This window comes from Cydia fagiglandana, chromosome 1 (assembly GCF_963556715.1).
Source record: "Cydia fagiglandana chromosome 1, ilCydFagi1.1, whole genome shotgun sequence".
In the NCBI taxonomy this organism is placed as follows: Eukaryota; Metazoa; Arthropoda; class Insecta; order Lepidoptera; family Tortricidae; genus Cydia; species Cydia fagiglandana.
Window position 1 is genome coordinate 17,479,917 of NC_085932.1, and position 25,092 is coordinate 17,505,008.

Sequence of the window (25,092 nt, forward strand, 5' to 3'; positions counted from 1 at the left end):
GGTAAATAGTGCATGACTTTTCGATAGTGGATTTAAAGTTTTCTGAGATGAGATAGGTTTGTAACCGCCTTGATGAAGGTTTGAAGTCTAAAAGTAAATAATTACTTAATTCATAATGAGTATTACCTATTACTATTATTTATTTTACCCGAGCGAAGCCGGGTTTTCATCTAGTATACCTATATAAATGTGCTGTCTTTAAGAGGAACAAACTATAAGCGCCATTGGGATCTGTAGCACATACGATCTTCTTCGGGAATTCAGTAATAAATACCTACAACTAAGTTCTAATTCAAACACAGTTTGCTTTAGTAGGTACCTACCTACCTACTACATCAAATTCAACGCTTTCACACACTGATACTACACGCTGTTTTGTACAAGTAAGTACACATAGGCTAGATATAAATTATTTGTTGTACCTTGACCGTTACATAGGTTCTCATCTGGTTCCAGGTCAGGTGGAGCCGTAGTTGGCTGGGCTGTTAGAAAAAAATGGATATTAAGCCCCCTCCAGACTATGCGCGTGAATCGCGGGCGAAGCCGCGAGCGCGAGTGGAGTCGATTTCGCTGTCTGCGAAAATCGACGCCACACTCACGTTCGCGGCTTCGCGCCGCGATTCGCGCACGAGTGTGGAGGAGGCTTTAGACATTGAAACATTCTTATTAAGAGTAAATTGACAAATATTTAATACCTACAACTAAGTTCTAATTCAAACACAATTTGCTTTAGTAGGTACCTACCTACCTACTACAGCAAATTCAACGCTTTCACATACTGATACTACACGCTGTTTTGTACAAGTAATAAAGTAAGTACACATAGGCTAGATATAGATTATTTGTTGTACCTTGACCGTTAAATTGGTTCTCATTCGGTTCCAGGTCAGGTGGAGCCGTAGTTGGCTGGGCTGTTAGAAAAAATGGATATTAGACATTGAAACATTCTTATTAAGAGTAAATTGACAAATATTTACAGAAGCTCACCAGGTAAGCGCAGGGTTGGGACGGCATCTGGGCTGAGCCGATTAGACCATGTTAAATAATTAGTTTCAAAGTGAGCATGACAGACTCTCCGCCTTTTATAAACATAATCAGGCTCTAGTTCTTGCACCACCGAGCCCACCGTCTCCACCCACACGGAAAATCTCTGTGGGTCCTTTTTTGGGTGGGGAAAGGAATGCAGCGGCATTCCGTTAGCACCTGAAAAACAATAGTTAAAATGGCAAGAATTGATAACTTTTAAAAGATGTAGCACCAAAATCGTTGCAGACTTCTTTTGGTCTAACTCTTGTAGTATTTTAGGAAAAACTAACCGGAAAATAGCATGAATTATACAGCTTGGCAAAAAGAGTAGGAATTAAAAAGTGGCAACACTGTAGTGTCGTCCCGTTTTCTTATACAAATTGGTTTGAAAGGGACGACACTACAGTGTTGCCACTTTTTAAAGTCTACTCTTTTTTGCCAAGCTGTACACATTGTATAATCCGTTTCGCATCTACTAATCAGCTTGAGCGATTATTATACATCGATAGTTTATAAATAAATACAGAAAAACACATGACCGCGCGCCGCGTCGGTACAGGCCTGTTAGCACTATTATTTTAAATTTTCCCGCTCGGTATTTTACTTACGAGAGTTGCCGCATCCCCGAACGCAGCAAAGTTTCTCAGATGCGGCCATTGTCTTCGCCGCCGAGTAACGATATTCATAAATTTTATTACAAAAAACGATATGCTATCTGCGTATCAGGTTACACGAAAAGTCAAAAAGACAAGTTAAAAGACAGTTTTGGTAATCTTTTTTTATTTCATTGCAGTGACAAAAGTATAGCCGGTCAAACAACTGCGTCAGTAGAAAAAGACGCGAAATTCAGATTGTCTATGGGACGATAACCCATCGCGCTTATATTTTTTTAAATTACCGCTTTTTTACATACCATAAATACTGATAGTCGTAACAGACTACTGCACCGCTGTTTTTCTGCGTATAACTAAACGCTGAGCACTGTGAAATGTTGCACCAGGAAATAAAACAAGTGGATGAGGGGTAAAATGTTTGCCGTTACCAGCGACATCTCTAGATTCATGACAAGACATATGCCCCCATACTTCATATTGATAGTTCTAAGTGAAACAGCCCTGCTCTATATGTTCTCTATCAACAATTATTGACGCTTATTTTATTTCTAGAAAATAAACTAAGAAATATTTTAGACTAATATTATTCATGATATATTTATTGCGGCAAAATGGCAGGAGAAGTTGTAGTGGATGCATTACCATACATTGACCAAGGATACGATGACCCAGGAGTTCGAGAAGCGGTACGTAGGAAACATAACCTCGATATTTTCGTAATGTTATTGTTATCATGTTTTATATTCTTTTTACCCAAGATCTTATATAAATTACCATGTAAAATGAAATAAAATACTGGGTGATTTTGAGGTGGTGATTTCTAAGGTGAAAAATGTATTAAATTGGCATACTGAATAAGGTTTCCTTTCCCATGGGGTAGTTCGCGATTTTTGGTTAGTCTCATGTAGGTTTACCAGATCCAAATTTGGGATTACTTGACAATTTTTTTAGGTTTAAACTGTACCTTTTTAGGTACATAAAAGTCTAAAATTCCTATTTCGTATTCCGGCCGCAATCCTGACTAATGGCCAAAATTCCTGACATGTCAGGAAAATTCCAGACATCTGGTAACCCTAGTCTCATGGGGAAATTTGTTTAGCACCTACTTATTTTAGGGGTCATCCATTAATTACGTCACAAGGTTTTTTGACCCCTCCCCCCCTCCTTGTCACACTTGGTCACATTTGGCAAACCCCTCCCCCCTAGTGTGACGTCACATTTTTTCTACGAAATCACCAAATCGAATTAAGTAAGTACCTAAGTATTATAATTATTTTATCAAAATATTTTTGACGATATAAATATTAGTAATTTTATAACCCAAAACTGTTTAGGAAAGAAAATTAAACGAATAAAAATGATTATCGTTTTAAAAACTTGTTATTTAAATGTATAGCGAATAAAATAATTTCAATAAATTTTCGGTTACTGATGAAGTTAAAAAAGTGACGTCACAAAGTTTGTGTCTCCCCCCTCCCCCATGTCACAATATGTCACATTTTCTTGACCCCCTCCCTCCCCCTAAACGTGTGATGTAATTAATGGATGACCCCTTAACACATTTGGCAAACCCCTCCCCCCTAGTGTGACGTCACATTTTTTCTACGAAATCACCAAATCGAATTAAGTAAGTACCTAAGTATTATAATTATTTTATCAAAATATTTTTGACGATATAAATATTAGTAATTTTATAACCCAAAACTGTTTAGGAAAGAAAATTAAACGAATAAAAATGATTATCGTTTTAAAAACTTGTTATTTAAATGTATAGCGAATAAAATAATTTCAATAAATTTTCGGTTACTGATGAAGTTAAAAAAGTGACGTCACAAAGTTTGTGTCTCCCCCCTCCCCCATGTCACAATATGTCACATTTTCTTGACCCCCTCCCTCCCCCTAAACGTGTGATGTAATTAATGGATGACCCCTTAACACAATAATTAAATAAAATCTAAATGGCCCTGATCTTTTTTCAGGCACTTTCTATGGTAGAAGAAGAATGCCGTCGCTACAGGCCAACTAAAAACTACCTTGAAAATGCAGGGCCAGAACCTAGCACGGCGTTTGAAACTGCAGCTCTACAGAGAGAGATGGAAAGAGTACAGCAGAGGCTTCCTATGGAACCCTTATCTATGAAAAGGTTCCATTTTCATATTTTAGAGAGTCTATGTGGAAAGAGATGAGTCATAGAATGTACCTATAGGCTTCCTGAAATTCCACAAATCTTCTCTTTCCGCACAGACTCTATACAGTGGAAGTAATAATCCTATTAATCCTGGTTTCATGAAATCATGACCAGCTATACTGATACCTTTGCTGGTTTTGATAGCTGTCCCCGCATCTTTCCTTGCAAGGCTGTATGATCTGATTTTTGCATAGATTGTTTCAATTCTCAGTGGCGAGTTCATAACAGCTACAAGGTATAAACAAGCAATTCTTGTTTATTTATATACTTCAGGGATCTCAAAAATGGCCATAACAATTTCAATGAAATTTGCTTTATGGGGGTTTCAGGGGCAATAAATCAATCTAGCAGGTTGTATCCTTGGGAAAACGCGCATTTTTGAGCGGTCACCCGGATATTATGGTATTAATTTTAGAAAATGTAACAACAATAAGAAACTATGGTTTCTATGACATCCGCTTAGGGATCATCCATTAATTACGTCGCACGAATTTCTAGGTTTTTGACCCCTCCCCCCCCCTTGACTTCCTTGTCATACTTGGTCACATTTTGCAAATCCCTCCCCACCTGGTGTGATGTCACATTTTAGGCAATTTTGTTTTCAACGAAATCGACAATACTAACTCGGCATTATTTTTTTAATAAAAAATATTTTTTTAATAAAAAATATTTTTTTAATAAAAAATATTTTTTTAATAAAAAAATATTTTTTTAATAAAAAAATATTTTTAGTAAAAGAAATATTAGTAATTTTATGACACAAAACTAATTAAGTACGAAAATTACCAAACCCTCATTATTTAAATGTACAGCGAATAAAAAAATATAAATTAATTTTGGGTTACTGATGAATAGTGATGAAGTTAAAATGCAGTCACAGTGTTTGTGACTCCCCCCTCCCCATGTTACAACATGTCACATTTTCTTGAGCCCCTCCCACCCCCTAAACGTGTGACGTAATTAATGGATGACCCCTTAGTATGATGTGTTTCCTCTTCAGTGTCATTAAAAACAGATTCTACTGTATGTGATAAGTCTATCTCACCACGAGATACTGTCGTTCCAATCATGTGCTAGGCCTACAGGGAAATAATCTTTTTTTTTTATCCAATACGAATCAATGTGTTGGTATCTTTGTTTTTTGTTTATCTTAAACCATGCACGTTCACATTGCAACCATATGATAAAGCGAGATGAAATTGTATGCAGCTGCTATTATGTCATGGATGCTATCGGATTATCATGCAACTGCTTACATTAGTGTCATTAGTGTAGTAATTTGACATAGCTAAAAAAATGCTTCTCTTACAGATATGAGCTACCTCCGCCACCCGCAGGCCGCCTCGGTGAGCCGGCGGCCTGGGCCGAGTCCGTGGACAACTCGCACGCCCAACTCTCCCACCAGGCCACTCGAGTGCTGAATCTTGAGTTACAACTGCACTATGGGGCAGAGTCCTGGCGCTCCTATCTCAATACGCTCCAAGCACTTGTCACTAGTGCCCAGAATGTGCATACTAATTTAAGGTAAAAAGATAAGACTATAAAACTTCATATTTGGTTCAAGTTTTACGATTTTATAAGAATTTACGTGAGTTAGTAGGTATTACTTAAAGCCTATATTATAGTACAGTTAATTTTGAAATAATTTCAAGTAATGCACAAGAATTACAAAAAAATCAGCCACTTGGCGTTGTACTCGCATTCCAAGGGTCTATAAAACCTGTAGGGGTCGAATCAATAACTAAGTAATTAAGTCCTCACGCTTGACTCCATATTCCTAATACGTTTTCCTGTCATATATAGGTAAACAACTATTTTGTGTAGGTAGTTTCGGAGATAAAAGGAGGGGAGAGGGGTTTGCCTATTTTCTTGAATAACTCTTTCAACTTGGCTGTGACAGACGGACAGACAGTGATCCTATAAGGCTTCCGTTTTTTCCTTTTGAGGTACGGAACCCTAAAAAGAACTGCTATTATATTGCACACAACTATACATACTAATAAACAGGACAAGTTAAATAAAAGCTTGTATAAGGATTCCGGTTTTTCCTTTTGAGGTACGGAACCCTAAAAAGAACTGCTATTATATTGCACACAACTGTACATACTAAACAGGGCAAGTTAAATAAAAGCTTGTAAAAAAAAAAGGTTCCTTAATGCGAATCCCAAATTAAAATATGTTAGTTGTCAATTTTTTATTAACGGCAGGTAGGTATCAATCGATAAGGTTTGTTTTGTGGGATCAAATGTCTATTTTAACGGGCTCGTTGCCTTAAGGCTTAAAGCAATAGTCACAAATGGCACGTATTTAACCGGTCAACTAATTAATCGAATTTGGGTAGTTTAAAAAAATATAAATGGGTACTAAAATTAATAGTTTGGCAACAAAAACGGAGCCTTAAAATATATCAATATGAGTTGTATTTTAATGCCATTACAGCTTTTGATTATTTTTAGGCAGGTACATACCAAGTATTTATTTGGCAACTGAATTATTATATTGGAGACCATTTATGAAGCACATTTTAAAAAGAAAACGGCTATCTATTAATTCAAAAATGAAGTTCTTTTATAATATTTTGTTTGGTCATTACACGGTCAACCTAACACGCTCCTCCTCGCTTTGCTCGTCGTCGCACCTATCTGTTGACTCTAGAAGAACACAGCGGTAACTATTGAAATTAGTAATTAAAAATTTAAAGATCAAATGGTATAATGGCCATTAGGCGTTTCATGATTAGAAATTTCGACTATAAGTATACTGACCATTACGTATTGGTAAATTAATTTGAGGTGTTTTGTGTAAAAAGTGACCAATATTCATTAAATTTAACTGCTTTCGTGTTAAAATACTACCTAGCTGAAACGACATGCTCAGTTATGACTATAGTTGATTACCTAGGTGTGAACAACTAGATGACAACTAAATTTTATGATCGCTTTACAATATTAGTTGCCAATTTATTATTTTAGTCGCCAACCTATCACTTTAAGTTCCCTATAATTTTTTTGGGTGGCTTGATTTTGCTGCCAGTTTTTTTAATAATATGATGCTTATATTTGAGGCTAATATATTTTTTTTGTCGCTAAAATATTAATGCACAGCCAAATTATATTATATTATGCCCAATGAAAGTTCCTGTTTAATATTTTAGTAGCCCGGTTAATAATAAGCCGTCACAAATTAGGTACTTATGTTTATGTCAGTCAAAGTCTGACAATCGCACTTTACTGACGAAATGCTTCTAACAAAATGACAGTACATCATATTGCTTAGAAGCCTTTTCGATGTATGGAAAACAAGGAAATTGCGATTTTGTAGGTGAAAAACTGGGTCCAGATGGGTATAACGTCACAGAATAAATAATAGTACTAAGTACAGAAGATTCACTCTCTAACAAAACGCGTCTGTTACGATCAGCACAGATATGGCCGCTAGGTGGCGACAGCGCCACGCGCGGCTTATGGCAAACCCCAAAATTGGGGCCGAACGGATGTACTTTTAGCTACCTGTAGCAAAGCGACGAAATCGCGGAGTGAGACACGCCTGGTAACGTAATGTAAGTAGTGATGTACCGACTATTGATTTGGCCGACTAGCCGACTAATCGGCCAGATCATTAGTTTCGTATAAATTCAGGTGGAAAAATAATAGTTTTGCTCCTTTGGTTGCGCTATTCATCATTTTAGCTTGGTTAAAAGGTGTTCTCTACAGGTTCAAAGACCTATCACAAGAATTCTCGTTTAATTTCTGTCTTTCTTTTATTTTGCGATCCTGAGCAGACCGTCAGTACAGCTTGTAGGAGGTATTTCCAAGGCTCTATTTCCCTTACGTAGTCGCCAGTTAAGAACCTATGGAAGAACCTATATAAGACGCTGACCACAGGGGGGTCAGCGTCTTTACGAGCAACGTGCCCTGTCAAAGTCTCTAAATTTTGCAATAATATTAACAGTTTCCCATGGCTCCACCATTAAGACGAAACAGGAGCTGAGTTTTAAACATTTTAGGTAAATATACCCGTCTCGCTAACGGAAGCAGCGCCTAAAACTAGCGCGATAAGGACATGACGAAAAACCCTGCGTAAAAATCTCAAAAATCGAGGTTTCGTACTCGACTGTTTCCTCCTCCAAAACTTAACCAATCGTAACCAAATTTGGAAATCTAAATGATTATGAAATTACTTATCTGTGTCGGACCGTTTTGCTTTTTTGGCTAATTGATATCAGTTTTGAATACTATGCCTCTCATTGCGGCATTGTCAATGAGGCCATTTTGGCCATTTTTGATCCTTCAAAAACAAAAGCCTCTAGCGCCTTAAAAAACAAAAATATCAAAAAACGGTCCCACACAGATATTTACAACATTAATCTGTGTTAAAAAAATCATTGCTCTAGCATCTAAACCCACGGAGGAAACAGTCGAGTACGTTTGTATGGAGAAATGACCACTCCTGTGGGCTCTTAAAAAAAAAACAAAAACTGAATAATATTAAAATTATTTAACTATTGAACTTGCATATGAAATTACACGAGAATAAGTTGAGATCGGCCTGTAGAGGAAAACACCCGCCCACCAACATAAGGGGTCATCCATTAATTACATCACACGTTTAGGGGGAGGTAGGTGGTCAAGAAAATGTGACATATTGTGACATGGGGGAGGGGGGAGACACAAACTTTGTGACGTCACTTTACCTTCATCAGTAACCGAAAATTTATTTAAATTATTTTATTCGCTAATACATTTAAATAACAAGTTTTTAAAACGATAATCGTTTTTATTCGTTTAATTTTCTTTACTAAGCAGTTTTGGGTTATAAAATTACTAATATTTCTATCGTCAAAAATATTTTGATAAAATATTAATAATACTTAGGTACTTACTTAATTCGATTTGGCGGTTTCGTAGAAAATATGTGACGTCACATTAGGGGGAGGGGATTGCCAAATGTGACCAAGTGTGACAAGGAGGGGGGAGGGGTCAAAAACCTAGAAATTCGTGTGACGTAATTAATGGATCACCCCTAATACGATAACGATCAATCGGTCAATTATAAATGAACAAAAGTTTTCGTACATCACTTACATGCACCCTGAATAAGTATTATATTATATATATTAGTAAAATATAATATAAAACATATGGTAAATATTGACTGTTCATTTCTTTTTTCTGTTTTTATTTCACTAATAAAGTGCCGACTAATCGGCCATTTTTGCCGACTAATCGCCGACTACAAATGACATCCCTAAATATAAGATTAGGTATGTTCGCGCTAAAAACGATAGCCGATGGATCCGGCACGGTACTGGCGGTACCGATCATAATGAAAATGATGAATAAGGGTCTGAAAATGGTCTCATAGGCATTTTAACATAATTAAATCCGTACCCGCAGTGGAAATTATAAAAATCTGCAGCTTGAATTCGGGTCGGGACGAACTAAGGTAAATTTGTATGTTCCAGAAAGCAGATAGCGGCGGTGAACTGGGAGCGCAAACGGTCGCAGACGGCGAGCGGCACGAGGCTGCGCGCACTTCGCCGGCGCTGGGCGCAGCTCGTGTCGGACAACTACCGCCTCGAGCGGGCGCTGCTGCAGCTAGACATACAGCTACAGAAGGTGCACAAACATTTTGATAAATAATACTCTTATTAATTAAAGCAAATAAATGTTAATAAATACACTGAAACACACCCAACTTGGCAGTAGCGCGAAGGCGTGAAATTATATTTTTTTCTATGGGAGGATAACCCTTCGCGCCTACATATTGTTTCAATTTGCCGCCTTTTTCTGCTGACAAGGTCGGTGTGCCATAGTATAGATGCCATAATATGGATATTATTCAAGAGAAAACGACCAAGACCTCAAGTGATGCAGGCTGGAATCGCGCCGGGCTCAGGTGTCACAGCTTACGCCGTTACTATAAAGTTTATAGTAAGTATAAACAATTTGATTTATTCTACCTATAGTTAAATAGGGAGTGTTACTGCAATGTACTGCCGCCAGAGTGCAGCAATCGTAAACCATAGAGTAACGTATTACATACTACACCTTAAACAGTTTTTTGACAAGTTGTTACTATGACATTGATGCATCAAGGCGGTTTGTTTACAGGTGGCCTACCGCGAAACACGAAAATCTAAATTTCGTTATCTGCCTCTTTATCGATCGAATAAGCAAGAGATAGAGAGGCAGAAACCGAACTTTCGATTGTCGTGTTTCATGGTAGGCCATGTGATTGGGTTAGTGTTTCTTATCATTTGCATTATAGAGTGATTGTTTTTTGTTTACAGGCCCAAGGACAGGCGACGGCGGATGACGGTGAACCCGCTGATCTGGACGCGGTGAAAATGTTGCCAGACAAGCTCAATTCAGAGTCGGAAAAAGAAGTGCAAAAGAAGATTGAAGACATGTTTGCGGATTAAATTAAGATACCATTAATATTACATTTGTATTAGGAATAAATGAGTAAATGACAACTTATTGTAATGTATATTTTTATAAAATATTATTATACTCTGACCAAAGAGTCGTGTGTGCTTGTAAGTATAGCATGCAAATAAAGACCTCTTCAAACGTCACCAATAATCGCATCCGATTTGCCATATATTCCAGCGTTTATACCTGGTTTGTTAGTGCACGACACCTTGCACTTTGTGACTATGCGCTGAAACTTGGCACAGTTGATTCTTAGCTGGTCTTGAGCAGAAACAGACCGGTAGACATCGAAAACCAAGTCTCATTTAGTGGAGGGGAGGGGGAAAGTTCGACGCCGCCGCGCTTCACTTGGAGCAACATTTCTCTAAAACTATACCTATTAGGGCATGTGATATATCATTTTCGGATAAATTAAGGATGAGGAATCTAGTTTTGGAACAAAAACAATGCACTTTCTAACAAAAAAAAGCATTAAGTATAAAAGACTAAAAAACGTATTTTTGAATTTTTCATAATTACAAAATTTTTTTAAAAGTGTAGCAGGAATCTGAAAACAAAAAATATAGTCGTAAAGCTACACTTATTACGTTTAAGAAAATATATAGTTTATTATACAAAACTATTGATAAATGGGAGATAAAAAATAATATTAAGCGTGGATCAGAGTGATCTCAATACAAAATATTATTAAGGTGGGAAAGTTACTTATAACTTGTTCTACAGTCGTTTATTTTTTTTTCTCCAATATGCTCGGAAATGTTCACCTTACTGTAGCAAAAATAGTACGGGAAGTTCTTCGTTAATGTCAAACTCTAACTAAAAAACATCAAACTATCGCTGTCCTGTTCTAGCGGACGGGAAGTAAAAAAACACTACAGTAATAACTTATTACTGTAGTGTTTTTTACTTTTTAATAATAAAAAACGCAAACAGCCAATTATTATTGCCGCGAGCCGCTTCTACACGACCCGATCAGCTATCATTTCACGTGTATGATCGTGCGAATACTGCTTAATAAAATCAAAGATTATTTTTATATTTTTTTTAAATCTCATCCGTGTTCATAAAGCTTACATAGTTTGTCAAAGGACTTTCTCAGTTCAAACATAGACAAAGAGAATCATACTATCTTTGTCTTACACTAGTACTAGCACCCAAAAGAAAAGGATGGGTGTAGTTTTCCTGGTTCTTACTGACTGAAAAGTTGGTTTGACAAACTATATTGCGCAATTACTTATATTGAATGAACGAATATTGAATGGTACTGAATGGCAGAATAAGTTTGTGCCTTTAACTTTTAAAAATTAATTAAAGAGGGAAATTGTTTTTGACATTTTTGATGTGAAGGTTTGATTTGAGTGATGCTTGATGCTTAAATAATACCTAATTATTTTAGCTTATTTCCTCGCATGTTTGGAGAAAAGCACTATATATGCCTCGGCAGGAATCGCAATTCGTGGATTCGTCTTCTTTGTCGGGGACTCCGCTTCGCGTCGTCCGACAAAATCGAAACTCATCCACGAATTGCCCTTTCCCGGCCTCTGCAATAATGTACTATTAGTTTTTCATAAATAAAGATGGTCAAGCAAATCTTGTCAGTAAAAAAAGGCGCGCAATTCAAATTTTCTATGAGACAATATCCCTTCGCGCCTACATTTTTCAAATTTGCCGCCTTTTTCTACTGACAAGATCTGCTTGACCAAGTTATAACTCGTAAACGGTAACCCACAGCAAAAAAATATCTTTTACGTAAATAATTTGTTTCAGATTTCTTATAAAATAAGTGCTACTTTTATTCGCTAGGATGAATATTTAAAAAAAAATTGAAGGGAGAAAATAAATTGGAAGGTCCCCTTTTTTAGTCATTCGTAAATAACTCGTAAACGATGGCCAATAGCACAAAAAAATTTATTACATGAATAATTTACATAGAATTTCATACATAAAAGGTTATTTAAACTTTTTCGCTAGGGTCAATATTAAAAACGATATTAAAGAGAGAAAATAAATTCTAAGGTCCTCTTTTTAAATATTGACCCTAGCGAAAAAGTTTGAATAACCTTTTTTGTAGGAAATTTTATGTAAATTATTCATGTAATAAAACATTTTTTGCTATTGGCCATCGTTTACGAGTTATTTACGAATTACTAAAAAAGGGGACCTAAGTATTTATTTTCTCCCTTCAATATTTTTTTTAATATTCATCCTAGCGAAAAAAAGCAGCATTTATTTTATAAGAAATCTAAAACAGATTATTTACGTAAAAGATATTTTTTTGCTGTGGGCTTCCGTTTACGAGTTATTTACGAAAAACAAGAAAAATAAACGATTGTAGAACAAATTACTTATAAGTAACTTTCCCACATTCATAATATTTTGTATTGAGATCACTCTGACCCACGCTTAATATTATTTTTTATCTCCCATTTATCAATAGTTTTGTATAATAAACTATATATTTTCTTAAACGTAATAAGTGTAGCTTTACGACTATATTTTTTGTTATCAGATTCCTGCTACACTTTAAAAAAAATTTGGTAATTATGAAAAATTCAAAATTACGTTTTTTAGTCTTTTATACTTAATGCTTTTTTTTTGTTAGAAAGTGCATTGTTTTTGTTCTACAACTAGATTCCTCATCCTTAATTTATCCGAAAATGATATATCACATGCCCTAATAGGTATAGTTTTAGAGAAATATTGCTCCAAGTGAAGCGCGGCAGCGTCGAACTTCCCCTCTCCCCCCACTAAATGAGACGTGGCTCTCAACGGCTCCCGGTCTGTTTCTGCTCAAGACCAGCTAAGAATCAACTGTGCCAAGTTTCAGCGCATAGTCTCAAAGTGCAAGGTCCCCATACCACGGTGTGCAGTAACTTGATCTTGAGAAACTTAAGTTTACTTGATCGATCGAATTCGTTGCTCCTACTTAAATACTTAGCTAGCAATTAAATTTACCTAAAATCGCATGCCTATTGTAGCAACGTTTGTAAAAGCCACTGGTAACAGTTGCGGAAGCAGCTACTAAGGTAGACCTAGACATCCGACTCTACAAACTTAGTCACGCAGATCAAGCGCACTGTATGCTCGGGTGTTTGCACTGTTTGCTCGGGTGTTTGCACTGTTTGTGAGCGCAATGCCTTAGCATGCGCAGCTTCCCTGCTCCTTAGGGTGGTATTCCCAGTGAACGGTATTCCACCTGTCCAATATTTGATCAAATTTGTGTCTCACATTTTGCTCAATAAAAGAGTAAGACTCAATGTACATTTGACCATATATTGGACAGATGAAATACCGCCCTTATGCATGCACTAAAAAAGCATCAGATTTCTGAACGCATCTTATAATTTGAATCGGAACGCGTCAAATGCCTTTTCGCTCGATTGTCATTTGTCGTCATTCATCTGTCAATTTTATTTGAAAATGGCGGACGATGCATCGAGCAGTAGCGGCTGTACCGGTAATATACCAGATAATTCGATAAATCAAGATGAATTGATTATGAAACAGCAACGAGAGATAGAAAAAGAGGTAAGCTTTTTAAAGAGACCAGTTATGAAGTACTTTATTATTTTGCTCAGTTGCAATTTAGCAATACAAAATGTGGGTTACTGTTTGTTTTGCAGATTTCAGAGAGCATTCCTCTAGTCGGAGAACTCGAGCCTTTGTCGTCGCTAGAAAAAGAGTATAATGAAGATCCCGTATATCTATTAAAAGTAAAAGACTTAGCGGCTAAGTACAAATATATACGGAGAACGCGACCGGACGGTAACTGTTTCTTCCGGGCATTTTCATACGCGTATTTAGAACATCTCCTGACGGACAAAGCGGAATATGAAAAATTCCACGAGTTAGCAAAGAATTCGAAGGATACTCTCGTCGCATTAGGTTTCTCACAGTTCACAGTCGAAGATTTTTATGAGACGGTGAGTCGCGATTTTTTTAGGTTACTTTTTGTTGTTTTGTTTTTCTTTGTTACGATGTCAAATTGTGTTTTATTTTTTCGAGGTTTTATGTAACGTCTCTTAGTTAATAATTGATCAATGAGTTGTGGAAATACATTCTGGAGGTTAAGTACATTCAGCAATACTATTGGTTTAGCACCTTTGTATGTGAATTTCTGTGTAGGGGGGGTAACCTTTTCTCTGGAGCTGACTGTACTACATCATAACAATGTCATCAATTACATGAAAAATATCTTAGTAACATAGTTATAGAATTTGATATTTTAGTAATTGTTTATAACTTTAATTATTAAATAATGTAGGTATGCAATTTTTTTTCAAAGGATAATATTTAAAGACTACAACTAGGTATATATATAATATATCAACCCTTAGGCATAATTTGGAGTGTCATTGCAATTACAACAAAATCAGCCTTTTTTATAATTAAACATCTAAACCTCTAACTCAGTATGATAATACAGAAAAAAGAACTGCATAAAAGCAAATAATAAATATTACTCAAGCATGTTTATGACAAACGGGAAAAACTTGGTAAAATATTGTGTGATGATCATAAACACACTGGGTGCAGGATTGATTTTGTGTATTTATGTATAACTTTGTTTTTGTAAAATAGTTGCCAAACTATAAATTAGAAATAGGTGGTAACCACTTAATATGTTCAAAAATGTGTAAATAGTTTTTTTACAGAGGTTACCTATGTTTTGGCTAGTGTAAAACATTCTTAACTCAAAACCTGATGTATGTTGATGATGATAAAACCGTCCAGGAATTATTCAAAGGATGTTCTTTGTACTTGCATCAATAATGGAAAAACAAATGCCCACTAACAATTTCGATATTATTAAGTACAAGTATTTATTTGCAAAGAATAAGTATTATAGTTAGTTTTTTTAGCATTAGAAAGAACTTGCAAGAAGGTAAGCGAACTTGACATGTCTTTTAATTGAAAAAGGCTTTTTAAAAATCAGTAACTATTACTTATGAAAGCAGAAGAATATAAAATATCGTATTACATTCATAATTGTAACATATTTGCCGTAACTTATTTTTAAAATGTGTTATTCAATTAAAAGACACATCAAGATTGTTTACCTTATTTCTAATGCTAAAAAAAACGAACTACTACAAGTAAGTGAGTAAGTATTGTTTGGAATTGTCACTTTTGAGTATATAGTTGGTGTAGTTTACTCATTAAATGCGAAAATGATAAATCATTGATTATTTTCTCCATTTTCTAGTTTATGGAAGTGGTCCAACGAGTGGGCGAACAAGCTGGAGGTGCCCCTGAAGAGCTGGAAAAAGCCCGCGTGGAGCTGCATGACAAGTTCAATAAGCAGGGCTACTCGGACTACATTGTGGTGTACCTTCGCCTTGTAACATCTGGGGCACTGCAAACACAACAAGACTTTTATCAAAATTTTATTGAGGGACCCAGGACAGTCACTGAGTTTTGTAGACAAGTAAGCAGATTATATTAAAGTTATGGCATAGCATAGCACTAGTCAGATGGAAACAGCTGGAGTAGGCTTTAAAAGTAGGTGAGTTGACTGTGACGTCACTACACAAGTTTTCAAAAATTCCATATTAGCAAATTGTTTTGACAGATCTAAAAACGAAGCTGATTTGACTAGTGGGAAAGTAGCCAATTCCTTGTTTAGTTTAGCATGTATATTGTGGGCAGTGTGGGATAAGAGACAAAAACGACGACAAGGTGTATCAGTACCGTTTTCCGCAAACTTCTCTTGTCAGAACTGTTGTAAACCATGTCAGTCTTGCATCGGTCTATTCAGCCACCAAACTTGGTGTTTCTCCGGTGTTACACCGTAAATCGTCTGCAATAGTCGAAAAGGGGTTGTGCACAAATCACGCGAGGTATTTTATTTATTTAAACTTTATTGCACAGTAAAAATTGTACAAAAGGCGAACTTAATGCCAGAAGGCATTCTCTACCAGTTAACCTATTTTCGGCTACTTTTTGATCCTCCCCTCCCCCTTGGTGATATTTGGTGAGGTTTTTGGCTACCCCCTCTCCCCACACAACCTCACGTGTATTTTTTGATATTGGGCAGTTGTAATATGCATGTTGTTATGTGTTGACACATGTGTGACTTGCCCTACTTGCAGGAGGTGGAGCCGATGTACAAGGAGTCCGACCACATCCACATCATCGCCCTGAGCGCCGCGCTAAACGCCGGCGTGCGCGTCAAGTACATGGACCGTGGCACCAACAGCCAGGTAGATCTAACTGTTTTAATTTATATGTCTTTCAAGTTTGTCAAGTTAGCCGTGGATCCGCCGGCTGCTGTACGCATACATACAGTATCACGTTGTATTGTATGTATGATAATACATAAGGCTAGTCTCTTATTTTATGCTATATGCGATGTCTGACATTAATGTTTGTATGAAGTCCAGACGCCAATGTTCACGTGTGACGAAGACCACAACAGTACTGTTTCTCTATGGTAAGCATTGTGACGCGGCGTACGATGTGTTGCTGTAAGCGGCCGATGGCGTTTATAGGAGACCCTATAAAAAAAAAGAACTTGCAAGAAGGTAAGCGATCTTGACATGTCTTTTAATTGAAAAACGCTTTTTAAAAATCAAAAACTATTACTTATGAAACCAAAAGTATAAATGATAGTATTAGATTCATAATTGTTACATACTTGCCGTAACTTATTTTTAAAATGTGTTTTTCAATTAAAAGACATCAAGATTATTTCTAATGCTAAAAAAAACGAACTATAGCCTAAGATGGCAACATTTCTGTAGAAAGTAACGCTATCATCAACATAGCGTCAACCGAAGGCCAAAATCGAATTGGTATTTTCCTTGCGTTATGCCGGCATTTTGCTACGGCTCATGGGAGCCTGGAGTCCGCAACTAATCCCAGAATTGGCGCAAGCACTAGTTTTTACGATTGTTATTCCAGCGAGAAAATTGTTCTAAAGTGAATGGTGTAGAGAAGGCAAGTTTGGGATTGATATGAGCGGCAAATTTTTTCCTTTACAAAATAAAATAAAAAATCAGATTTTTATGCTGAAGCCTGTCGAAATCGTAACTACGGTCGGACACTACCATAAATAAAACCTTGTAAGTTTCGGCACTCATTTTATTGTTGTAGCCTTATTTCCCTGTAGCCACGTAGTCCGACTGCTTAGTCCGACTAGTCGGACGACGTGGATTTATTTTTCCCGTTGGTTCGTCTATCGGACTGCATGGAATCGCAATTCCATCTCGCCCGAGTGATCGCTCTACCTGGCCTTTTTAATTCCTGTTAGATCGGCCTGCATGGATTCGCAATTCCGCTTAGTTCGAGTGATCGGTCTACCTGGCATTTTTTTTCATATTAGATCGATTAATCGGACTAGAAACTCTCACCGGGATAAATCAATATAATAAAAACAATTAAGCACATGTTTTTTATTGTTATACATATCTAATTGAATAATTTAACATACTTAACAAAGCAACTTTCCTGTTTTAAAATAAAACTTTCCTTAACCACACTAAAATGAATACTATCAACATTTAAAGAGCAAGCCTTTCCAAGCCAATCGCTCTAAAATATGAAATACTGCTGAATGCTGATGAAAGGTGTACTCTTGGAAAAAAGAATAAGGGAAGTTTTACGACGAGACAACTTTATTTTAGATACAAATGCAATGCTTACAGATTTTGATATAGATGTCGGTTTCTTTTTAGAGCGATTGGCTTGGAGAGGCTCGTTCTGTAAATATTGATAGTATTCATTTTAGTGTGGTTAAGGAAAGTTTTATTTTAAAACAGGAAAGTTGTTTTGTTATGTTAAATTATTCAATTAGATATATATAACAATAAAAAAACATGTAAGTACTTAATTGTTTTTAACCGACTTCCATTTCATAGTTATTATATTGATTTATCCCGGTGAGAGTTTCTAGTCCGATTAATCGATCTAATATGAAAAAAAATGCCAGGTAGACCGATCACTCGAACTAAGCGGAATTGCGAATCCATGCAGGCCGATCTAACAGGAATTAAAAAGGCCAGGTAGAGCGATCACTCGGGCGAGATGGAATTGCGATTCCATGCAGTCCGATAGACGAACTAACGGGAAAAATAAATCCACGTCGTCCGACTAGTCGGACTACGTGGCTACAGGGCCTTATTTTATTTGTATATTGTACATTAATTAAACTTAGGGCTCATTTAGAGTATTTAGAGCGAGTTTCATTACATTGTAATGGCTCCTCTACACGATGGGCCAACGTCGGCACGGGACGCAGCCATGCGGTAGAATGAGATAGCTATATCACTTGCTCTCTCTAACGCATAAATGCGTCCCTTGGAGAGGCCGGCGTTGGCCCATCGTGTAGAGGAGCCATAAGACGAGGTTGATAGATTACCACTGGGTTTTGAATCAAAACTTTTGATCGGCCGGTTGAATTGGACGTAATCAATAGTCCGCAATGTAACCAAAATCGAATGCAAGTACGCGCTATTACGCGTTACGCGCCTTATATTTGTATATTTATATTCCTGGGATTTTTATAGCAACAGAAACTGCTGTTGTATTGTGTTCGAATAACCATGTCTGGTACAGTCGCCATCAGATATATCGAAGCGGCCAAGGTGCTCACAAATTTATAAGGCCTGGGGGCCGATTTTTGAAATTAGACCGCTCGATTTCGTGTATTTCGGTCAATAATATCTCCACTACTAGGTATTTAAATTCTACTAATAGAATTGAAAACGAGTGGTCAATACCACTAGATTCCCAATTTCTATCGATCGTTTTTCAAAAATTAGCATTTGGCCATTTTCCACACATTTTCGAGTGACGAAATCGAACGCTCGAATTTCAAAAATCGGCCCCCTGATTCGTAACGGATTTGAAAAATTAAAAAATCTGTTTCTGTCAGCTTAGTGGTTTAATTGACAAAAATATATGATTTTATATTAAAAAAACAGTATAAAATTATCATCTCGTGACTATTATGGAAATTCTACTTTTTCTCCCACTCCGCCGCAATTTTTGCCGAATGCCCTCCATCAGCCGTGCGACAGTGTCATTAGCCACTTTCCTGCTCGCTGCGTTCCACTTTCTCAGGAATTCTTGCTGATTGCTGGCAGTCTTACCTGTCTTCCGTAAGATTCTTTTGACCAGAGCCCAATACCTTTCGATAGGGCGACACTGTGGAATATTTGGCGGATTCAGTGCTTTAGGCACGATCTGTGGCCCATTTTATAAAGCTACAAGTTACAATTTACAAGCCGAAGTCTCTTTCTAACCCTATGTGTTAGAACGAGACTTCCGCTTGTAAATTGTAACTTGTAGCTTTATAAAATAGGCCACTGGACATCATGTCGTTTGAGAAAGTTTAGGGTATCCGTTGCATAGTGGGCTGTAGCTAGGTCTGGCCAAAATAAGGCCGAGGAATCGTGTTTTTGAATGAATGGTATTAACCGTTTCTTCAAGCATTCATTGATGTAAATGTCTTTATTGATTGTGCCAGTTGTAACATATGCACTGCTGCGATCGCCGCATGGGCAAATTGCCTGCCAAACCAGATACTTGGAGCCAAACTTCTCCATTCTTACGGTAGTTTCCGAATCTGGAAGATTTTCTCCATCAGCTATAACATAAAACTGATTGCCAGGAAGTGTTGAAAAGTCCGCCTTCACATATAGGTTTCGTCATCCAAAATCAAGTGAAAATTGTCTGTACCCAGAAAATCGTACAGCTTTCGAGACCTGGTTTTGATTGTGAGTTTTTGCTTTTCCGATGTTTTCGGCACTTTTCGCTTCTTTTTAGACTTCATACCAGCCCGTTCCTTGGCACGTCTCACCATTGACTGATTGGTAAGAGTTTTTTTAGCTATATCCCGTTCAGACATACTGCGGTTGTTGCGAATCGTCTTAATGATTTTCCTGTCTAGCCTAGGATCACGAGCACCACCATGTTCTACGGTTCGAGGCTTCTGAGCGGTAGACAAGGTCTCAAAGTATCGGTTTAGAACCGTATCAACGGTATTTCTTGGGATTTTTAATTGTTTTGCGATGAAGTGGTTCGGTCGCTGTGTATTTTCCATCCATTTGGCGACAATCTGATCACGGCGTTCACGTTGATTCATCTTTTTTTAGTTTTTTCAGCTCTTACGTCTTAAACTAATAACGCATAGACAAATAGTCTCCATACGGCTAACCTGCCAAAAGTGAAGCCGAAACACGATCGATGTGTGCGTGGAACGCTCGTGTTTTACGCTCAGCAAACACACACATACATACAAAATATGTTGCCAGTATTCATTTACTTCTCTCAAAGTAGGGGAATTTTAACAACATCCACACTTGGTTATTAATAATTTGGAAGTGTGTAGATTCGATTTTGTAGCAAAAGCTTTTGGTTTATTTTAGGATTTATTGCATTTCTGTACTTTGTGAAATAAGTATTAAATAAATAGCTGATAAGTTTTTACTATTTTTATTTATTTCACAAATGTGCATAATAAAATAATAAGAATAAATTTAAATAGGACAGAGCATATTCGACTGTGTTTAGTCCGTTTCCAATGTTTTCATATTGCGTCATTCCGATTTAGTCTATTTCTTTCCTTCCATCTCGCAGACAGAAGTAGGTCAGTCAGAAAACTGAAACGAACATGACACAAAATAAAAATAAGAAAAAAGTAAATACTTACCTAAATAATTAACTTAATTATAATTTCCTATAACTATACAATGAAATTTCATTGAGCGTATTTATTTTAGAATGTAGACGTCATGTCCCATTTGGAGGAAAAAATATTCACTACACTGGCAACATTTAGAAGAAATGGCGGCTGACGAAAATTAGGATTTTTGTATTTACGATTATGTAAAAATATCACATTAAACTCGATACTTACGCGTGAAATGTAATATCAAGCGGTTTGTTTTTATTATATGATGTGTTGTGACACCCATTCACTACTAACAACCATCTTTCCTGTAGTTTTTGATTTTTAAACGGGAGGTGTACACAGACCGATTTGACTTTGAGTACTGCGAGGGCCGTTCGAATACGATGATGCGAGTGTGACGTGACGTCGCACTTGAAATGGCTTCACTAGGGGTGTACGGACTAGGAATCTATGCCTTATAAATCTATGTCTTACGTAATGAAAAACGATGCCTACATAATTTGGAGACATTAGTAATGTCAATATTAAAAACAAAAGAGGGATATTTGTCTTTAGAGCTATGTGCCAGCATTTTGAATTTTTCAAATCCGTTACGAATCAGGCCTTATATGAACACTCCTCTATTGTCAAGAAGCTTGAATGCGTGTTGAGATATTTTTGAGCAACTCGGCCGCTTCGATATAATTATCTGATGGCGACATTACCTACACCTACGTTAGCGGCGGTATTAGTGCCATGTACTTACTTAATTTATGATTGTGTGTGCAGGTGATAGCGCACGACTTCCCCGAAGGTTGCTCGCCGAAGGTGCAGCTGCTGTATCGGCCCGGCCATTACGACATCCTCTACGCGTGATGTGTGCTCCTCAATAAACACCGTTCATTACAACAAACCAATCTTTTATTTAAATGTCCGCAGACTCCGCAGTAGTGACTATCAATAACAATATTCTATTGTGCTGTCATACCACGACGCTAAAATATATTTTACAATTTTATGGAATACCATACTTACTTTACTCTTTGGGAATACCTATCAGTATATCACTGTAAATACGAAATATTTTCCAACTTTTTTTGGGGTGAGATAAAGTATTTTGCAAAATGATGTATTTACCTATTAAAAATAGAGGACGGTGAAAACAAATAAGCGATAAAATAGACGCGTGACACACATTTGTGGGTTTTTTTAATACCCAGCTGTTACCAGTGGTAAGAACTGGACACATGCGGCATTTTTTCCCAGAACTCTATTATTAAATATCATGAAAAATATAAAAAAAATTTACTGGTACAAGTGTAAAACTGGTGTAAGTGTAGTTGGCAAAAAAATCCCAGTTGTTAAGTACCATTGATGCAACTTGATAACTAGTGGGAATAAACGTAACACGCCCAAATCTAAGAACTATGCCAGTCAGAAGGAAAAGAAAACTGACGAGTCAGATGAAGAATTTTACCGTCGCTCACCTGAAGCGAAGACTCGGTAGTTCACGACTTCTATAAGGTAATTGAGTTATTCTATGTAATCAATGTATGGGAAAATGAAACAAATTAATATAGTTTTCAAACCTGTGTGACGTGATACATCTAGGTGTACTGTTTGAAATTCACCACTCTCCCCCCCCCCCTCCACCTGACGCTCGACCCCCCCCACCTTGAAATGTGTCCCCGTTGTTAGTTTTTTGGCATTCTCACGAAAACTATAATAGATATCAAAAAAGTGTCAAGGACAGAATTAATCCTCATTAAATTTAGAACAAAAATGGTCTTATGTGTTTTATTATAAGTTGGACGGTATTCAAGCTATAAGTACTTGTATAACCTTAAAATAACAAAATAACCACACTAGTATGACGAAATGCAGAATATCTTCAAAACGGCTAGACCGATTTTAATTAATAATCAAACGAACTTACCTGTGAAGTTTGATTACAATTATACGAGTATCCAAATCCAAGACAACAAATATAATTTACAAGCAGCAGTACATGGAATCATGCCGTCCTTGTCACACATTTTAGAGATATAATATTTAAAAAACAAGTTCGCGCTGTTCCTCTCCCTCACTACGTCATCATCCCCCGCCATCCCACTCTAACCCCGCTCCTCGGATACCCGTCATTATTTCAGAGTGGATCTTTTTTGTGTTATGAACAGAGACTATTTTATTTTAATTTTCGGGGTTGGGGGGCGGGAATTTGTTGTCTTGGATTTGGATACTCGTATAATTGTAATCAAACTTCACAGGTAAGTTCGTTTGATTATTAATTATACTTCCTATCCAAATCCAAGACAACAAATATAATTTACAAGCAGATGTTCAGAGCCTTGTATCTAAATACAGGTGCGAAAATAAAATGAAATATCGATATGAAATCAGTAAGTTACGTATACCGTTACTGATATGACTGATTTCAGCTGAAGAGATTTACCTGCAAATGTAATTTTATATAAGTATAGCATTGTATATTATAATGATAAGCATCATTGATTAACGGGTAAAATTAGGTACCTTTTATATTCCTTTTTGGTGAAAGAAAAAAAAATAATCATAAATAAATTAAACTTTCTTAGTTTTTATTGTAATACTATAACTATAACTTTAAAAAAACAACTTCTTAAAATTATGGTTATAACTGTTGTATAATGTAATTTTGCCTTTGCATATGTAGACCATTGAAAGGTGTGTTCAATCTTTAGTTATAGCTCTGAACCAATTTTTATACCACTTTATACCCATTATACCTATTATTCGAATTTCAATTTAAATTTAACTAAGATATACATTGTTTTAATTTTCAAGATTATAATTACTACAACGGTTTAGGTTGTTTTCTGCCAGACACTATACATAATAAATAAGCTGTTTTTTATCATTTAGATTTTACCAACCACTCACTGGATGTAATTATTTTTTGGGTTATGATTAATCTATGAATGTATGTCTTTTTAAGTATTGACAAGTAGAATAAAATATAACTTTATGACAGTTTGCAATGAAGATCCAATACAACAATAAATACCCTCTTCTATACAAAGCCTGTGGGTAAAGGAGATTTTTCTTCATTGTAAGGTTGTCATAGAAATCAAGTTTCTATACATTTAGACTAAGCCCGGACAATGACTAGTAGAAAAGCCTGTAGGTGCTGTTTTGAAACTTATAATTTTTCAAATTTTCAATTATAATTCAGCTTCAAGTTATAGATTTATATAGTTGGTCAAACCAATTTGTCAGTCAGTAACAGGAAAACTATACTCATCCTTTCCTTTTGGGTGCTAGTACTGGTGTAAGACAATAACTTTTAAGAAAAAAAAAACCGACTTCTATGGGGCCCGGTGAAAGATTATGGTAGATGGTGCACTATGTAGAAAAGGAGGTAAAACGAGTACTTTCTAGTAGCATTTCGTTTCCGTAAGGGTCGTAGTTCTAGCCTAACCTAACCCACTTCTCTGATAGCAGTTCGGTTCTGTGAGGATCGCAGTTCGAACCTAATCAAACCCACTTTTCTAGTAGCATTTCGTTTCTGAAAGACTCGCAGTTCTAACCAAACCTAACCCATTTTTGTTCGGTTCTGTGAGGATCGCAGTTCAAACCTAACCTAACCCACTTAACGGCGCATGCGGTGCGGTGTACGGGAGTTTGAGCGGGAGGGGTTTGGCATCATCATACCCACATTTTATGGTAGGTAATCATAGTGGTTTATTTAGTTTAGGTATCATAGTGGTTTTCCGGGTCAAGGTCCGGGTCTCTGAGTCAGAGTCCGGGTCCGAGTCCCGGTCCGAGTCCGGGTCCGAGTCCGGGTCCGAGTCCGGATCCGAGTCCGGGTCCGAGTCCGGGTCCGAGTCCGAGTCCGGGTCCGAACCGGGTCCCAGTCCAAGTCAAAACCGAAATTCGAAATCACCAAACATGTACTATGCGTCGTTGAAGAGTTCTGTTCTGGTCATCATCAGCAGTTCCACTTCATCAAATGCGACAGTTTTTAATGTAAATGCTTGATTTTATGATGAAAATACAAAAAATTCTATACGTATGCCTTTAAGATTTGAGGAGTTATCTCGATTCCTTATGGATCCCAACATCAGAACTCGAGCTTGACAGAAATGTGGCTTAAAAACTAAACTTGCTTAAACAAACATAACGAAGAGGACAAATCGCCAAACGTGAACTATGCGTCGTTGAAGAGTTCCGTTC

General features: G+C 36.7%; 2 protein-coding genes across 2 annotated transcripts; both read left to right on the plus strand.

Annotated features, from left to right (window-relative positions):
* The first annotated feature begins 2,162 nt into the window (after positions 1 to 2,162).
* Positions 2,163 to 10,310, plus strand: LOC134665183 (pre-mRNA-splicing factor SPF27). Its single transcript, XM_063522050.1, has 5 exons — positions 2,163 to 2,326; positions 3,620 to 3,783; positions 5,140 to 5,352; positions 9,293 to 9,446; positions 10,121 to 10,310. Exons 1-5 carry the CDS (start codon positions 2,252 to 2,254, stop codon positions 10,250 to 10,252), a joined length of 738 nt encoding a protein of 245 aa, XP_063378120.1. The 5' UTR covers positions 2,163 to 2,251; the 3' UTR covers positions 10,253 to 10,310.
* A 3,333-nt stretch (positions 10,311 to 13,643) lies between these two features.
* LOC134665193 (ubiquitin thioesterase otubain-like) lies at positions 13,644 to 21,793 on the plus strand. Its single transcript, XM_063522063.1, has 5 exons — positions 13,644 to 13,793; positions 13,889 to 14,188; positions 15,472 to 15,693; positions 16,358 to 16,468; positions 21,670 to 21,793. Exons 1-5 carry the CDS (start codon positions 13,686 to 13,688, stop codon positions 21,754 to 21,756), a joined length of 828 nt encoding a protein of 275 aa, XP_063378133.1. The 5' UTR covers positions 13,644 to 13,685; the 3' UTR covers positions 21,757 to 21,793.
* The last annotated feature ends 3,299 nt before the right edge of the window (positions 21,794 to 25,092 follow it).

Bases quoted from the DNA above. Each gene is read 5' to 3' on its own strand.
- LOC134665183 (XM_063522050.1), top strand. From the start codon at position 2,252: ATGGCAGGAGAAGTTGTAGTGGATGCATTACCATACATTGACCAAGGA. The intron at 5,353-9,292 runs GTAAAAAGATAA...TGTATGTTCCAG, and splicing joins AATGTGCATACTAATTTAAG to AAAGCAGATAGCGGCGGTGA. The intron at 9,447-10,120 runs GTGCACAAACAT...TTTTGTTTACAG, and splicing joins TAGACATACAGCTACAGAAG to GCCCAAGGACAGGCGACGGC.
- LOC134665193 (XM_063522063.1), top strand. From the start codon at position 13,686: ATGGCGGACGATGCATCGAGCAGTAGCGGCTGTACCGGTAATATACCA. The intron at 14,189-15,471 runs GTGAGTCGCGAT...TCCATTTTCTAG, and splicing joins TCGAAGATTTTTATGAGACG to TTTATGGAAGTGGTCCAACG. The intron at 15,694-16,357 runs GTAAGCAGATTA...CCCTACTTGCAG, and splicing joins TCACTGAGTTTTGTAGACAA to GAGGTGGAGCCGATGTACAA.